The sequence below is a fragment of the Ptychodera flava genome, unplaced genomic scaffold, assembly GCF_041260155.1.
Source record: "Ptychodera flava strain L36383 unplaced genomic scaffold, AS_Pfla_20210202 Scaffold_77__1_contigs__length_564769_pilon, whole genome shotgun sequence".
In the NCBI taxonomy this organism is placed as follows: Eukaryota; Metazoa; Hemichordata; class Enteropneusta; family Ptychoderidae; genus Ptychodera; species Ptychodera flava.
The window spans coordinates 472,862-491,815 of NW_027248399.1; the positions used below are offsets into that span (position 1 = coordinate 472,862).

General features: G+C 41.4%; 1 protein-coding gene across 1 annotated transcript; it reads left to right on the forward strand.

The window, feature by feature from the left end:
• The first annotated feature begins 402 nt into the window (after window positions 1-402).
• Window positions 403-14,335, forward strand: LOC139128901 (streptococcal hemagglutinin-like). Its single transcript, XM_070694602.1, has 5 exons — window positions 403-670; window positions 2,803-2,899; window positions 4,114-4,237; window positions 6,646-6,742; window positions 7,417-14,335. Exons 1-5 carry the CDS (start codon window positions 529-531, stop codon window positions 14,184-14,186), a joined length of 7,230 nt encoding a protein of 2,409 aa, XP_070550703.1. The 5' UTR covers window positions 403-528; the 3' UTR covers window positions 14,187-14,335.
• The last annotated feature ends 4,619 nt before the right edge of the window (window positions 14,336-18,954 follow it).

Here is an 18,954-nt window from a genome sequence, read left to right on the forward strand (position 1 = left end):
GTGGCATTGTAATACTGAAAATACTATTGTACAGTACATAATAATTTGTTTTGTGTTGGACAAGGCTCACCCAGTTTACGCCTTGCAGAACGTGGAAAACTGAAGTGGAATATTAACTTAAAGCTTTAATATGCTTTATAAAATATGGATCAATTGTTTGTCTGGGAACTTAGAAGTTAAAGAAACAGAAGAAAAGGAAAACAAAGCTGCGGCCCCCTTTAGTCGTTTTCTTGAACCACAGTGTTTGCCTTCTAATTGTATACGGACCACAAACTGTGTGAGAAGTCAGTGCGCAGAAGTGCGGTAAAAGAAGCCCTACCGACCACACACTGCTGTACAGGCTTTTTCAAGATGCGTTGCTGGTCAAGTCTAGCGCCCTCTATAGGCCAGACGTCAAACTTGACAAACAAAATGGCGGCTGTGCAATGAGCGTTGAAGAAAAGAAACACTTGTGAACTTATCAGTTTTTGCACTAAGTTATGGACGGAACTGATCGACAGTGAGCTCCAGTACCTTTTCAAGATCACAATGGATCATGGAAAATCTGTTCACCAATCTCCGGGTATGAATGTCGAGGGAGAAACGTCCAGAGATGTCACCGGACAAAACGGAAGCAATAAACCGACAAGGATTGCCGATTGCAACCAGACAAGGCATCAGCACAAAGACGGTAAGTTAGGAGTATAATAGGCAGGCTATACGGGTTAAGAGAATGCCAGACGTGACAGTTCGCCACACTTTGATCATTATGAAACCATAACTTGAGGTCTTGTTACTAAAATCCGATAAAGAGTGTTTCGAAAAGGGAAATCCGAAAATGACAGCTGAGTTTGGACGGTCTATCGTGATTTTAACTTGGACGAACATGCATGGCATGTCCAGTGCACAGCACGGTTGACGTGTCTGATCGTACAGTAGTGATGTTGTATTTGTTTCACGGAAGATGGTAAGCAACATAAAACAAGAATTGCTCCCTTCCGCTCTCAGCTTTCTGTGTCGCGTCTTGCCAGAGAACATATACTGCCCGGTGTTCTCAAGAGTCCGTCAAATCTTTATCAGTCTGTAGCCTGTAGGTCAAGGTCAGTTATAAATCCAGGAACTTGAGAGGGGCAAGAGAGTTGACAGTGGAAATGTAAAATGCACGAGTTACCAATGAATCGTTATTGAGCAAAGTCTCCAACAGGATCATTTGCAACGACCCAAACCCTATAGTTCACTGAAGTAGCAATTCAAACAATGGAGACGCTATTGCTAAAATTATCTGGACAGTCATGACGAACAGGGATGCAGTTTTTATAACGCAAATTGCAGATAAGGTCATTTTTATGTTGAATTTACCGCAATCGGTAGATGTCTACCATCTGCAATCCAGTAGGGCTTCCTGTCCTGAAACCACCAAAAATCAGAGTGATAATGACATGTATGATGTATATCGAATGGAATAGTTTGATAAAACTTGAAGTTTGATGAATCAGAAATACTGCTTCTAGTATTTACCTGTTGTCTATGGCAACTGCACCAGTGCATAGGCTCCAAATCTGTGTAGCGCTGGAGGGAGCATTGCAACAGGCCGTCAGAACCACTTTCCCAATCAAGTTAGAGACCGGAGAAGTTTTACCAACCCTTGTAACATTTACCAAGTTGATTTTCTCCATCACTCGTTTTGTACAGAGTAATCGATTCACCTGCTAGTTTCATTTACAGGTAATGCATCTTCATCGATATGAGTAATTAATTCTAAACGATTTCAAAGTTGCATGTGATTTTGAAACTTGTCAGAGAAGAAAAGCCGCTCAATATTGCCTGTACTTTGTCTCCAAAGATAATTTAGCATCAGAAATCCCTCAGGATCAGAGTAGAACCAGGTCCCTCCACTTTAACCTGTAATATCCTCTATCATTTGCCTAATTAGAAAACAGCAGTATTGAGCCAAACTTAATTATCTACATGTACTTGGCATATTTGCATTGCAGTTTTAGTCAGTTATTATGTTTACAATTATGTTTTCAGGGGCTTTCACATGTTCAAGTTTTTGTTAAAATGCAACATATATGTTAAATGCATCGATTGTGACGTCTCCAATTGAAGGAAATGATTTCTGTTTGAACAAGGCGTAACCTTTGAAACAAACACAAAACAAGGTGTGCTTTTTACTGAAAGTTTTGCATCAGCTAGTGGGACATAATTTGCCTGAGTTGAGCAAGGTAATTCTTTGCATCTATTCCTGAAACTGTTGCGATGCAGGATATCAGGATCATTATTAACACAGATGATTGATGAAACAAACCCAGCCTCAGTGAGTAAACCCACAACACAGTTTGACCTCATTGAAACTTTTGAGCTTAAAAGTGATCAATCTGATAACATACATTTAAATAATGTTACCTATTGTCTCACCAGTACAATAAGTGAGATGGACCCTAAATAATATTAGGGCTTCTTTGTAACTAAAATACTACAGGTGATTAAAAGAATCGAAGATCTAAAAACATGAAAATGGAAACAGTACCGGTATATTTTCACTTCCAGAATAAATATTTCTATGCTGGACTTCTTTTCTCGGCAAGTACATGTAGGTATTTGCATTGCTAATCGTGTATTTAAGAGTAATATTATTGAGTACACAAATGCTCATCATCAGCGCGTCAAGGTATTGTAAAGGATGAAGGCAGGAAATTAACAGCCGTCTGAAAGTCAATGCAGATAAGATGCTGGTAAGTCAAGAGCAGTTCAAATAAAGACACATTGATAAGTTGGTAAAGACTGTCAGTCATCCGTTGATTTGTGTTATTATTTTGTCAGGATCAGACAACGGCAGCAATACAGAGAATGCTGAGAGTTCTGTAATGAATGCTGTCAGACTGGCAAACTATCTCTATCCGCCGGAAGAAGTTGTCGAGTAAGTCTCATCTTTTACTATTCAGGGTTACTTTTTGCCACAATAACTGTTGCAAATTTTGTAATTTTCATGTGTAGGCCCTACTGTATTTCAGAAACTTGTTTCTTATTATGTTCTTTTCTCATTACTATGTCGGTTGTGACCAGTTCCAGGGTCAGTGGATGTAACTGTTGATGATATGTTCTTACTGTCAACTACGGTAACTTGTTCCACTCCCAGAAACATGTCGAGATACACAGTATTCATCTTGTCAGCTATAAGTCTGTATATGTTTAAACTGCAGTGTTGTTGATAATGTAAATTCTCGTCTGGACTAGAATTTAAATTTGAACAATAAGAGTGCATTTTTTGCATGCATAGACACAGTGTCTACAAAGCTAGATAGTTGGGTTTTCAACTTGAGTAAACGAGAAACTGTAAATACTATTGACGCAAATAGTGAAAAAAATCAGCTACTGGCCCATTATGTATAGCTTGTATCATTACTTGACTGTTCCATGTTCATTTTTATGTAGTATATTTGACTGACCATCGTTTGGTCTGCATGGCTTGGTTAGGTCGGGGTAGCATAGTCTTGCTACAGAGCAAATCCTGCATGAACGCTCAAGGTAACGTGACAATGTCTTAAGGTTCTCTCGAACCAAGCTGTGAACTGTGCAGACCAATCACAGCCACTGTTATAATTATAAAATATGTGAACGGAAATGTAAGCAACACACAATATCTAATGTTGTATATATCTTTGTTAGTAGTACAACACACATGTTGCTTGTTAATCGTCATGGTTACATGATCTTTGATCTACAGGGTTATGCACTGCTGCATCAAATTATGCTTTCACCTTCGCCACAAAATGTTTCAAATCAGATTCAGGTGTGATTCTAGTGAGCAATTTCCATAGACATTATTTTCATTGACTTACTTGTACCTTGCCAATATGTACATGACATGAATATGTTGGATTTTAAAATTATGACCAAATAATGTGTGTGACAAGCAAGTTTGCAAATACCTTGATTTTGTGTTGATTTTAACCCTCTCAGACCTGAACCCAGATATATGAAATGCAGGTATGTTATGTACAGGAAAGTCTGGCCTGAGAGTATTAAACAACTTCACATGAAGTGGTTTAGTTTTAAATCACATCTATCAAAGTGTGTGCTTAGAGCATAACTTATAACTTATACTGGTATTCTGTATTTCAATTTGTACAGTGAAAACAGGGAAAGGCAACGGAGTGTTCACAATGCGGTGGAAAGACGGCGGAAGAACAAGATAAATACTGGAATAATGCGGATTGGCTCATTAATCCCAACTTTGGATACCAATAAAGTGCAGGTCAGTGAAACAAACACTACAGTGAAGACTATTGGCTACAGGGCATCAAATCAGCCAATAGCAAGCACTGTAGCAGATTGTATAGCCAATCAAGAGAGGTGTGGTCAGTGATGTCAGCTTGCAATGATTTACATGCATTCTAATCTGGTACAATGTTGAATGACGGCTTATGAGTGAAATTTTATTACCTGTATATATATTTTTTGCACACATGAAATTTTCAAGAACTGAGTGATCATTTTTCTAAATTTAATATTTTTTGTTCAAAATACGAATATTGATCATTTTATATTTTCTCATTTATTTGCAAATAAATGACTGAAAGATGAAAATTCCTAAATGCATATACCTGTAGAATGATTACCGGTATACACGAATCCACATTTTTGTAAATATTGTATAAGCCATGACGGGCCCTTGCGACAATGTCCCCAAACCAGAACCCATTGCCCTGCATTCTGGTGTACTGGGTCACCTTGTGCGCAACTTTGAGTCGACTGTGTTCAGTGTGTGTAGTCTGCAAGTAATATCTATTGCTGATGATGACCTTTGTTTTGCATGATTATTTTGAGGCTTATATTTACATACTTTGGAACAGTGATTAAAAGTAATTAAAACACTGCACTAGATTATATAAATATCAACTTGTTTGTAGTCCGACTGAGCTCTGATTGGAGGCAGACACAGTATACTGCTACAATACATTCAGACAAAGCGACATGGTCCTGGTAGCTGGAATTTTGTTTTGTGAAGCTAATTTGTTATAAAAACATGCAGAATTTGATTGATGAATAATGCAGGTTCTCCCCAAAATGTGCAAAATGTCCCAAAAAATAAACGGTAGAGGGACACAGTGTCTCCGGGTTTAAAATTCCTGTCTGCAACACTGGTATATTGTACATGTAAGGCATTGCTGACTGATGTCATTGACCTCATCTCATTTAACACAAATATTCATGTATGAGTCACCGTATGGCTTGGTATTCTACTGATTACATACGTATGGAATTTCCAAGGGCTTTCATTGAAACAGCCGTACATCATTATTGTCATTGTCATATCACTCTCATTCTTTAACAATATTGTGTAATTTTTCAGCTGCCTTGACATTTACCAACACCAATTACAAAATTAAGTTTGTAAATGTGGGACTGGTCCTGATGCCTAGGCTATTTGCACATGGCAGATCACTTGCACTTGTTGTAGGAGCCAGCAACAATACAAAAGAATTTCACATGCATGTCTACTGAACCACAAATGCTGTCATCTTATTGTGCAATTCAGTTGGCTTCAGCCCCTACCAGGATAGAAGGCATCGTGAAACTGTATGATGTCACTAACATTCTTTCTACAATTCTTGTGGAAGCTTCTTGAAATATGTGATCTTCTATGTGGCCATTCACATGTAAGGTACTGGTATTCTAATTACCCATGATGCACTGCAGCATTTAGTTGCCCCATAGCGGATTAAGCTTTGTTGGTTTGGCGCTGTTATTATGAGACCATTGCATCCATTGTTTGGACTGTTTTGAAGTTTGCAACCGTGCTGCACTTTGATGTAAATCACGATAGTCAATGAGAGTGACTGATAACATAGCAATCAAATTAAAGGGTGACATTTTGGAGTATTTTGCCTTTTTCACATTATTCGACTTTGAAAGTTCGACATGATTTTGGTGTGAGTTGTCTGATATGTGTAAGGATTGGGTCAGAGTTCATACTCAGAAACAAAAAGACAAGTGTTCCCACAAAGTGTATAACAGAAGCAGTGATCTCCCCAGGATTTTCTGATAGAGTGGCGACTAATTTGCATAACAATAAATGCAACTGTTATGGTAATGACTTTCTATTGTTTACCAAAAATTATAGAGTGGCGGCCACCACTGTATAATAGCTCTGGGGAGAACACTGGAATGGTTTATTGTATTTCAAGACCATACAAAATATCATGCGTATTCCAAATTTCAGTCAAACAAGATTCTTTTGACAAATGTATGAGAATGTAAACAATCATCTTTGCTTTCCTTTGCATAATGCAATTGAACAACGTGTGCAACTGTTCATGGAAATCTATGATGGAGTTACTATTACAATTTACAGCATATATATAACAAGCTGGCCAGACATTCCTGTCTGGTCTCCCAGTGAGAAATTAGTCTCTGTTTGTAGGAATGATATTCAAGCAATTTAGTGTATTTCAGTGACGTTTGGTGACATAATCACATCTTACCTGTCAGAGATATTGTTGCATCTACCGGTACATGAAGTGGTCAACCTTCATTGATTACTCTTCCCTGAAATACTGCTGTAGCTTTTATCATAATATTTACTAAATTGAGTTTAACTGAGATGTGGTTCAACATATCTTGTTTATAACTCATCTTTCCCACTCTGTGTTTTTTTTTCAGGGGAAGAATCAGATTCTAGAGCATGCTGCAGACTACATAGTGGAACTTCAACAAAAATATGATAATTTATTGCTTGAAGGTGCAACCGATGGACAAGGTAATTAATAAAGAAATAATGAAATGATTAAACGTCATCACAGAATATGGCTAATATTGCAAGCCATTTGATCAGTAAAAAAACTTGCTGGATATTCAGTGTGCTACAGGGAGACCATAGTGTAAAACTACATTTTAGTCACATCGTTTTAATTCCTCAAAGCAATTTCAATTTGCAGTTGTAAAGTTAAACACATGATAATGATTACTCGGTCATAACCTAGATGTTAGATTTACGTTGTGTATTGTCATGTATTGTATTGCATTGAAATGTTATCAATACAAAAAATGGATTTGCTGTAATAGCCAATCACATCACATACCATGGTATTTGACAAAGTTCATAACACCCATGGTACCATGATGTACATGTAACAGAAATGCCACTAGTGAATCTTTTAATGCAGGAACATTGTCTGTGTATGTGTTCGGAGGTGCAGTGACACAAAACATTTTCTTAAAATTCATACATTACAGTCTAATGTGTCTTAGTAGACGCACATCATCATCAAGGTCTTGTGGATATGAATAATATGAACACAGCTGGCAAACAGAGGGAAACAACATTTGATATTTGCAATTTCTCATGTTCAAGTGTATGTTATTTCAACCTTACAATGCTAGAAGACATACAGTGTGTTTACTAGAATATTTTCTCTATGTGTTTGTCCACAGCCAAAGAGATCAATTCACTGAAAGCAGAGAATGAGAGACTTCGGAAAGAGAACCAGCATTTCAGCAAAGTGTTACGCAATGTCAAAGTCAGCGCAGAGGGAGTGCCACAGCTGTTCACTGACCCCTTGGATGAGAGCAGAGCGACAGCCAATGAGAGCATGGATGAAGGCACACAGGAAGTGACGTCATCGAACCAAGGACCAGGCAGTGCTGAAGCTGCCAATCAGGAGGCGGCTCAGTCACCAGCGTCCAATGACAGCACTGAGAGTGAGCAAGGTGACAACCCATTGGAGAATGGCGATAAGGTGTTCACCAGTCAAGAAAGCGCAGACATGGCTGTAGCGCAGACTCAAGGTGTTGTCTCTGTGATGTCATCACAGGCAGTGACTGGACTGCAGACAGTGCAAACAGTAAATCAAAATATGGTTGTTGGAGCCAGCGCGACTCAGCCTGTGCCAGCAGCAACCCTGACGAGAAAACCAGGGGAAGTAGTGCAGAACCCAGTGCAGGTTGCTGTGTCCAATCAGAATCAAGTTTGTAATTACATTGCTCCTGTACAGATGCTTGGTGGGACACCTGGATTACAAGTTGCTGCATCTAATCCACTGTCAAATGTTGTCAGTTACAACCCATCACTGATGTCCGCACCTGGACAAAACGTGATTCTTCCCAGGGTGGTGGTGGACAGGTCATCTTACAGCAGCATCCAGGTCAGAATCAAGTCGCCACGTATGTCATGCCCATGGTACAACAAGCCAATCAGAGTGTTGCCGTTGCCACCAGCCAATCAGGGCATTGCATTGATCCAGCAAAATAACCAGGGCATGACTGTCATGCAACCGGCCAATCAAGTTGCTGTCACTACTGTCACTCAGAGTATAAATCTGACAACACCAATCATGTCAACATCGAATCAAACATCAGGCGTGGTCACTTCAGCAATACCAAATCAACGGGATGTCAGGAGGAGTTCCACAGACTGTGTGAAATTGCTGAACAGTGGACAGAAAAACCAGAATCCAAGTACCAAGAAAAGTTCAAAACCAAAGTCAAAATCTTCAAAGAAGTCTGGTGACAGTAACAGTAGACATATTGCGTCAACTCCACAGCCGACAGCCAGTGTACATGTCCCTGCTGGGGCGTCATCAGTGACTGTGCCAAGCCAACCGACCTGTCTCACAACTCAAGCTGTCAGTCAAATGCAGACCAAGGTGGCCCAAGCCACCAATCAGAGCCTGGTTGTGTTACAGCAACCCAACCAGGGAACCCAGCTGATGGTGCAAAACCCGTTTGCTCAGAGCGCTGTCCAGGTCATGACCCCGCACGGTCCTGTCACGGTTCCTCTGGTCAATAACTCTATTCCCATGCAGGTTGCTAATCACGGAATCCAACCGGGACACACACAGATCATTCAGACAGTGCTGCCGGGGCAAGTGTCACCAGCCGTGGCCTCGCAGGCACCCAACCCAGGCCAGGTACTTCAATCTGGAAACCAAACCCCTCAGTACATTGTCACTCAGAATAGAGTACTGCAAGTAGTCAACCCTCCAACAGCGGTCCCTCAGCAACCCAAACAAGTTCTCATCAACTCCAACGGGCAGCTCATTCTGGCAAACAGTCCGCAGACATTCAGTAATCACATCCAAGTCTCTCAGCCTCACACCCTGGTAGCAGCGCCCTTAAGTCAAGCGCCAACCAGCCAAGCTATCCCAGCAGTCCAGGCATCACAAGCTCAGAGCCTGATACCAGCAGTGTCTAGCCAAACATCAAATGGCCAGATCATCTCAACGATTCATATGTCAACAGCTGCAAGCACAGTCGCTAGCAAAGTGCAGCAACTCAACTCACAGGCTGTCAACACTCAACAACTGCATGTCTCCACCACAGTATGTTCCTCCGCTGCTGCAGCACCGTCCATCACGGCAACGATAGCTGCTGCCGCTCAACATACCAGCTCACCCAAAGACATCCTAGCCAGGGCAGCAGAGTCCATCTTTGCATCTAGTGTGGTTCCGGACTGTTCCCCACCACTGAATGTGTCACCTCTAAAAGTCAACAGCAGTGGAGCCCAGGCATCTGTAGCGACAAGAGTTCTTCCAGCCCCGGCAGTGTCCTGCTCCGCACCGAAATCAACTCTGCCACTCATATACCCTTCAACAGCAATAGCTCAAGTAACGGCGCCGGCTAAACCAAAGAGGAGGCGGTCAAGACCTCAAAAGAAGAAAACAGTGACAGCGTCAACAGCACAACAGATTATAATGACACCGAGTGTCACTGCCACATCAGTGGCATCGACAGGTGGCGCTGTGTTGACAGGGCAGACAGTGCCAGCTACCACGGCAGCACTGACAACCCAGACGTCAGTCACGTACTCGTCTCAAAGCCTCAACCAGTCTTCCAAAACCAAGCCAGCAGCTGATCAGGGAACAGCTATTTCAGATCCTGACAATGTCCAAGCTACAGACAATGCAACAAAAACACAAACATCGACAGAAAGCGAGAAAACTGATCTCGGGTCTTCAGCGGATGGCGGAGGTCAAAGTTCATCTTCGGGTATAAGTGTCAGTGGGAGTTCAATATTGGCCAACAGCCTCCTTGCTGCTGGTATTCTACCAGAAGATGACCTTGAGGACGATGCTCCATTGACCATTGACACTGGAGATACTGAGAGCTCTTTGAAAGCTTTGGCGGATATGAGAGACTCTATTGTACATATGCCAGATGAGACAAATGCTACCAAGTCATCAGATAGTATTGCAAATAACAGCCTGTCTTCAAGTGCCTCCGATACAATAAACGAGGTACCACCAACGACTCAGATTGCAAGCATTTCATCGCAGTCTGTGCAAATGAGTACTAGCACACTGACCAGTGTTGGTCCCCTGTCAAATGTTGCTGCAGTGCGTTCCACTGAAGATACTGGTTCCATGTCCACGGCGTCTGTCAGGGATGGATCTTCAGTGCAGAAGCAAGGTGCAGTATCTGACGTGACCCTTTACACACATCAAGGTACTTCCGTTGCAGCGTCTGCCTCGTTACAATCATCTTCTCCAATGCAGTCCAATTACTTAGCCAGCAATCAGAGTGCTGTATCATCGGCGTCCAATATCCAGACTTCCGTGTACAGTCAGCCTCAAACCAGGCACTCATCCCCAGCCGCAACATTCGCCGTGCCGTCAGTATCCAACCCAAGTCCTTCCAGTAACACAACTGTGCCGTCGAACAGTCCAAGTTTTGAGTCAAGTGCTGTTTCAAGTCAAGTTCACACACATCAGACAAGTCACCAGCTCCCAGGTGTTGGGATCCCCTCCCCTACTTCTAACAATACCAATGTTCCCCCGAGAAATCAACAAAGCCTTGCTCATTTAAATGTCTATGCAACACATTCCAGAGCAGGGGACACCAGAACCACGCATTCAATGTATACAACAGAAAGTGCAGTCACTCCGATATACACAGCTAGTCAGTCGCAGCAAAATGCTATGGTATCAAAATCAGCAGCACAGACCCCTGTATTGCCGTTTCCACAGATATTCCATCGTCCAGGCAGTGATGCTGCCAACCAGCTCCATAGGACATCATCACTGTCATCTTCATCATCATTATCAACAGCAACTATAACTTCTGGAAGCTTGACACCAAATGCAGTGGTTTCAGCTGGTCAGCTGTCCCCAGTGCTGGTCAGCAGACAGCCAGCGTGTGCTCCTACCCAGTACGTGCCATCTAATCCTTTGAACCAGTCATCTCAAGCATTAATGAGGCAACCATCACCAAAGAGTACCACTATACCGTCACCGGGCACTGTTTCCCAGAGGCATGCAGTCTCCCAACCCTCCCATTTGAATGTAGCACCACCTCTGTTCTCAGTGACCGAATCTACCTCGGTTGCTCTATCTCGCTCATTGCCTGTAATGACCAACCAACCCATGGCAGCAGCTGCCAGCCAGCGAGGCCAGCCAGTGTCACATCAACTGCCACGTGTTGCTGCAACCACTGCCACTGTGTCCACTCGTGCTTCGCAGGGTGCTGTAACACACAGTCGACAAGCTAGCGGAACAACAGCACAACACCACACAGGAACAAAGCCACAAGCAACACAACCTGCAACGTCGCAAGGTGTGTCCAGTCAGTTTTCAGCTGCATCCACTGTGCCCTCAACGCAAAGAAATACATCAGAGCCTCAGACCACACACTCACAGGAAACTGCTAAAGGACAGCGATCACGAAAGAAGAACAGCAACACCTCGTACAGCGTCCAGAGTTTGAGTCAGAGTACCGTTGCAAGCAGACCTCCAACCACTGCCTTGACAGAGTCGTCACCTAGTCAGTTCTCTGCTGCAAGTGCTGCTGTAACACCAACAGCATCAAGTTCAACATCAAAGGAACCCACAGTGACTTCCCCGCCGTCACATGTGCCACACTCCTCACCCCATTGGAGCCATAAACCACCAGTACAATCCTACTCTTCAAGCACAAACTTCAACTTTGCTGTTCCATCCTCTGTCCCGGCGGCCTCAGCTCCCCACAGCATGGCAAGTAACTCCAACCAAGAGACCACTGCTTCTCCGTTTTACCTGTCAACTTCAGCCGGTCAACACAGTCTATGGAAGCCGCCCCCACAGCACATGCATGGACGATCACAGGTGCAACTGCAGACTCCATTTTCTACTGACGATCCCTCCACAATGAGAACGCCAGACGCTTCGCAGATTGACACATTGCCGGGTCAAATTCATGGCGGTCAGAGTAATACGGGATCTGTGCCATTTACAAACTATATCAATCAACCAGGCATGATTCGCGGCAAAGAACAACAGCAACACATACAGCAACACCATCAACACCAGCAACAACACCAGCAACATCAGCAGCAGCAACAACACCAGCAACAAAGACAGGTTCGTCCACAGCAGTTTGAAAATTCTCCACTGCCATGTGTTTCTGAAGTTCATACAAGTGTCAGCGGGGGTCAAAGTTCAAGGCCTGTTGCTGCGCAGAGGCCGTCACCCCAACAACAAAGAGATCAACACAGTAACAAGCAGCAGAAACAACCGCAACCATCGCAGCAACAACAATCCGTTCAGCACCAACAGCAGCATCCTCCAGCACAGCGACAACATCAACAACAACAACAACAACAACAACAGCAAAGACAACAGCAACATCATCAACAACAACAAAGACAACACCAGCAACAAAGACAACAGCAACAACAACAGACACAGCAACAGACAGCACAACAACAGCGGCAGCATCTCACTCACCAAAGACCACAGCAGCAACACATACCACAGCAACAGACAGCGCACACAGTGGCAACTCACCAACCACCACAACAACCCCAGACCATGCAATCAATGCAGAGCCAGGTGAGTCAGGCTGACAAACAAAGAGAAAGCACCAACCAGAGACAGCAAAGAAACAACAGTAACCGGGAACCTATGGCTAGAAACCAAGACAAGGTACCTCACAGTCAGTATCAGAGAACTCCACAGCAGGGACAGTACTCACCAAGTTCTTCTCAGAGTTCCATGTCTATGTCACAGTTCAACCCAAACCTTCACTTCAGCCAGAGAAGTCCTCTAGATGGCAGTGGTGCCAGTCTACAGCAGAGTGGCAGCAATACCAGTGTGTCCAACCAAAACCAGCAACCTAGCGGCAGACAGAGTAAATCACAGGCCCAGAAGAGACAGCATCCTAGTGATAGCCAGCAGAACAAAGGGTCCAAAAGAATGACCACGGCATCAAATAGATCTCAAGGAAGCCAACAAAGTGTCAGACAGGAATATAGAAGTCATTCCTCAGATATGTCCAGGAATTCATCAAATGCACCCAGAACTTCACCGGCGTCTCAGCCACAGAGCATTGGTCGGCAGCTTAGAGGTAATCATATTGACTCAGAAAGCCGGACTACACAGCCGGTTGGGTTAGATACCGCTGTATGGCCAGCGTTTCCTCAGAGAAACACAAACCCCAATATCGGACCTGATTTGAACAATGCACCGTTCCTAGGGTTTGGAAATACTCCCCAACATAGCAGCTATAACATAAGCGGCAGTCAGCCAACTACGAGTGCTACTTCAATGGACAATACCGGAAACTTCTTGCCAAGTTTTTCACCTCCAAGGCATCTCAGTGGACCGGATATGCCTACGTATTTCCCACCACCTTTACCAAATCATATCTTGACTAGTCCACCCCAACCACCAAAGCCAAACATTGGTAGAGATGCTGAAATCAGCGCTCCTTTCAATCCAATGTTTACACCATCCAGACCGTCTGGCATAGGGATGAATTTCCAGCCAAATTTTCCGGTATTCCAGGAGCACCAGCCTGGATTCAACATTGGAAAGACATCATCCGGAATAGCGCCCCCTATCACTTCAAATGTCACTGTAACACCTCATGTTTCGAATTTTAATGTTAGCAATATCTTTCCTGAGATTACCGGTGCCGGAACGAGTTCTCAGACTGAAAACATCGGCATGAACATTTCATCATTACGCCTTCCTGTACACGGCAATCCGACCATCAACCTTGACCCCGGAGTGACCTCCTTGCACAACATGGGCAACAAACCACCGCCGCCGCCGCCACCTCCAGCTGGCCAACCATTCTCCAACAGTGCCATGAGTATCAACAATCTACTGGGACCAAGCCACGGCGCTGAAGACAGACCCAGTATGAGACTTGGTCTCAACAGCACTCTAAGTACACCCTTCCATTCATCAACATTTAACAGTGGCATACCACCCCTTAATCTGCCCTAATTCGCACATCTGCGTATTTACTTGGCATCGTTGCATTGAAAAATTCTGAAAATTTTGTCAGAAGCCAGGTTGAATTTCAAATAACTATAAATGTGTGTATGAATTAAACGACTTCAGTTCTATAATCCAGAAATTTCTAGAAAGTAACGTGACATTCATGAGCATGGTTGAAAATGTTTTAGGCTGAGAATGATCAAAATTAATACTATCCTTTGTACAAGACTGTGATGTTCAGGGTTTTAAGGCTTTTTATAAAACCAGGTTTTCATGGGCAACAAGAAGCAAAGTCAAGGACGAAGTAAAATAGAGTAAAAGTCTTCATGTACATATTTTAATTTATGTGAGCCGCATTACTTGACAGTTGATACAGCTCTGAATATTTTCGAACTTTTATTGTAAACACTAAATTTTGAGATGTAGATAGATTTAAAAAAAAGACTTCTTTTGGAAATCCTAAGCAAATAATACTATTGAAAATTTTTATGACTCACTTCATTGGTTTTGAAGTGTACACAAATATTTATTGGTCAAGCAAAAGACTAAACTGAGGGTATTTTTTTGATGAGTATTGAATGGCAAATATTACAGACTTACAAAAAACATGGTTTTAGCAGGATAGGAAGACTTTTTGATGTATGTTATACTCGGTCATTGGGAATCAGCAGTACAAGCTGGCTTACAACCGTTTGTTCTGGAAAGCCTGAATTCTTCCAAAGTAGCCATTGTACTGTATATTTGAGTGTGCAGTGCCACTGTATTTCAGTGTCACTGGCAAGCAGTGGAGGGTAGGTGTGGACTCACATGGTAGCTAAAAGCATGCAAATTGTACAGCCAGAATTTTGTGTCAGGTCTTTGCAATGTCAATTCACCAGCCATTGCCGTTTGTATTGTGAAATATTTGATAATGCACCACCAGAAATAGAAATTGGATTTTCCCTGTACTGTGAGTGGTGGTATTAGGATATTTATTTTCCGTGACTTGCAAGAAATCGGATATATACATTTTAGAACAAATTTTTCTATTTTGATGTATTTATTCAAGTCTGTGACAGTCTATGATAGATGTAGATTGTCCAGACTGTTTGATATGCTTTAGGATCTCTGCATCAAGTCCTTCACCCTTGACCCCGTCAACTTGTAACGTTGTGTCTGGAATTAACCTCACATTGAGTTCAAAGAGTTTAGCAGTATCTGTTCAGTTGTTGTGTATCACACAGGGAGATACTGTATATGGTTGTCTGAAGGTATGGGGTTATTGGCAGCAGAGCAGGCAGCTGTTTGTCTGAAATCAAAAGTAGATTGTACAAGTGTGATCAGCAGTGCCCGTGAACCATGGATTCAGGCAATGTTTATGAGATGCCTTATTATGAAGAGATTCATGTTTTATATTCAGTTGAAAACACTATCTGAATATTCTCTCACATTGATCAATATAGATTATGACTTACACTGCAGTATATTGCAACATAGACAGTAGAAGCTTCTACGGTACTGTCTATGATTGCACTGAGCACATTGGTAAGTGCTTTTTGTAATGTCAAGACACCTGGAAAACATTTCAAGACCAACTTTGACATCAATGAAAGTGATGATTTCACACAAGCTGACCAGAATGCCACTACTATGAATTCTGCAGAACACGAGAGTCCGAGGATGCTTTGACTGTTTGACTTGTGTTTGGGACAGAACAGGTCCTCTTGAAAGTGTAATGTAGCACGGCCACTTTGATTGAACTGTAGATTAATAGCTCGATCAAGAAAAAATTATGGCACTGAATGTGAATCTGTTACACTAGCTAACATGAAATGCACACTAGAATAACTTATGTACAGTAGATGCCGCAAGGATGCTGCAAGTTCAAATGATACAGCATTCATGAGTCTGTACACCCCCACTTCCTTGTAAATTGGTCCAACCACCATAATGAGATCAATGGGGACATACCACAGTTTTCAGTGAAAGGGTTGAACTGAATGTGCTGTGTATTTTCTCATATAGTACTTAGACCATGGATTTGCTTTATACTGGCGGTATAAAAAACCGGATGTGTGTATTCCCAAATAAGTGAGACTGTTGGTTGACTCAATTGCAACAAAACAAATAGATGGATGGATCATAAGACCGAAAAATTCATTGATTTCCCCGGTTCACTTTTGTGCATTGAGGCACACAGTTATTTGACAGGCTCATCTGCTTAACTTGTACAGTGCTCTAGTATTTCTGTATTATTTTGCTTCATTTCAGTGAAAAGTTGTGCAATTTTTGAACATGTCAAGTCCTAGTTTTCTGAGACCTGTATGCCTATTTTTCATGTGAGTTGTTTCATTATTTCATAAGGTAGTTTTTAGAATGAACCACTACCATTGTCATTAAAGGGACTTGGTTTCAATAGACTCCCTGACACTGAGGGCGCTATTCATTTTGATTTTTTAATACCAACATCATAACGCCATGTCTCAACTGCTCCAACGATTATTAAGTAACATGTACTTAGCATTTATTTCTGATTTGTAACACTAGATCTGACAACTTCAGGACATCATTTCTGTGGCATTATTCTAGCATTGTTGTCTTGTTGTATGGCTGAAAGATTTCAGGACAAAACCACTGGCCACCATGACCAGTGAAGTTATATGACTTTGCATTATCTATCTAGACTTGAATTTGAAATCAGAGCTGAAGCAATACATTCTAGAAATGTTAATAATATTTTGTATATGAAGCCAGTAGTTCACTGACTCCTGGTTTGGTGAACCTGAGACAGTAGGAGCTGTACTTAAAACAGTCTGTGGCCATTTCTTTGTTTTTAATTCATCTTTATTGTATTTCAAACTCCTAGCTTTCATATTACTATGATTTCAAGGGCTTTTAACTTCAAAGTATAAAAATACTTAACCATGGTCTTCAAAGAGACGTATATTCAGTAACACACTAACTTTCAAAGCAAAGCTTTCACTTGAAGATACAGCGATGTAAATGCTTAATGCAGGGATACGTATCGTGCTACAATCTCTGTCGGGCAGAGCACTGAAGTCATGATGTGTACATTCAGAGAAGTGTATGCAAGCAAATTTAAAGTGAAAAGGATTTTCGACTAAATGCCTGACAATGGTATAGTCCTACTGTATTTAGTGATGGGATTGTACCAATATACTGGAAATAGGTGGGATAGAGTCAAATCGATGTGTTTTTCAGAATTCAAGGCAATATATTTCTACTCAGCATTCAGACGTCTTCACCTTTATCAGCTATTGCACTGCTCTTCAAAGATACAAACGGATAAAACTTGTCCGATATTTGCATATTTTGGAAGGAGATGAAATTTCAGAAGGATATTTGTACAGTCAGTGTTTTGTCAAAAGGTATACATGAGTATACTATCGGTATTTATGGATAATGAAGGAGGGAATTTAAAATTTTGAAAAAAAAATATTGGGATGTATTGTGAGAGATGTATTTTGTGTTTCGGCCAGATTACTTATTAAACACTTGTAAGTACAAATAAGGATCTATCTTTGATTGAAACACTCAGAAAACCTTGGAATAGTAGCAGTTTTAAAAGATGACAATAATGAAATAATGTTTCTGATCTGTACAACCTACAGTTTGGCTTTGAAGTGATGAATAAATACATTTGTAACGTTGATATCAACTGCACTGAGAAAGTACCATATTTTATAGTGTGGCTTTTAGCTTTTCAAAAAGCTTTCTGTAAAAATGGCAACATATAATGTATATTGAGCTTGTATTTTTGCATCTATGTGCTTTCTAAACTTTTTTATCGGAAAAATTATGAAACGTCTCAACTCACAAAGCTGTTTAATTTATACTCCATTCAATAATAAATTTGTAAAGACGATGGAGTTTGATCTCCATATGATACGATTCAAATGTTGATAATGTTATTTATTTATCAATATGCATGTACTTCTTGTATAAATCCAAAAATTGTAACAATAAATAGCATTGCAATTATCTAAGAATGGCTGTGTTGTGTCATATCAGTAGTTTGAAGATCCTCTGGGTTTATTTACTCTATGCAAGACGTCCCGATACTCTGATTACCAAATCACTTGCAAAGATGCTTGGACAAAGTTGCCCTCTGTTTATAGATTTGTGATGTTGAGAAAAAAGATTGTCCGTATCTTCTTAAGGTTGAGTCCTTCCTTCTCTTGTATTTGATGGCTAAATTTGCTGACAAGCAGTTGTCAGTCTGCTGAGAAACTGATGACAATGATGATGATGATGTTGATCAGTGCAATAGCTCATTTCCTAAGTTGATTTGTGTCACTTACGAACAAGGATATGTCAATTGTGTGCATTCATGTGGAAATGTCAATCCTCCGCATGAATTCAGTGTTTATCAGGTATGGACATGATTTGCAAGTACATGAGTGTCAGTGTGATGTTGATAAATGTCCAGATGAGAACGTCTGCAAATGAGTCATTATTTAATGTTTAGAAATGCTTGGACAAACACACGACCGAACAAAGTCTGCAAATGTATGTGTCCCTGTTACAATGTTGGATAAATGTTCGAATGGACATTGTCTGCAAATAGGATCTTTGGTTTGATGTTAGATAATGCTTCATTTTGACAAAAATTAGGATACACACTGTTACATTGCAAATATCAGTACTGTCATTCATGGTTGGGAATTCCTTGTGTCTGACGTTCATAAAATACCTATTAATTTTCTTTACATCCATTACTGAAAGAGTTTTAACATTTTTTGCATTGTTGCTTGATATGAACTTCAAGTAAGAA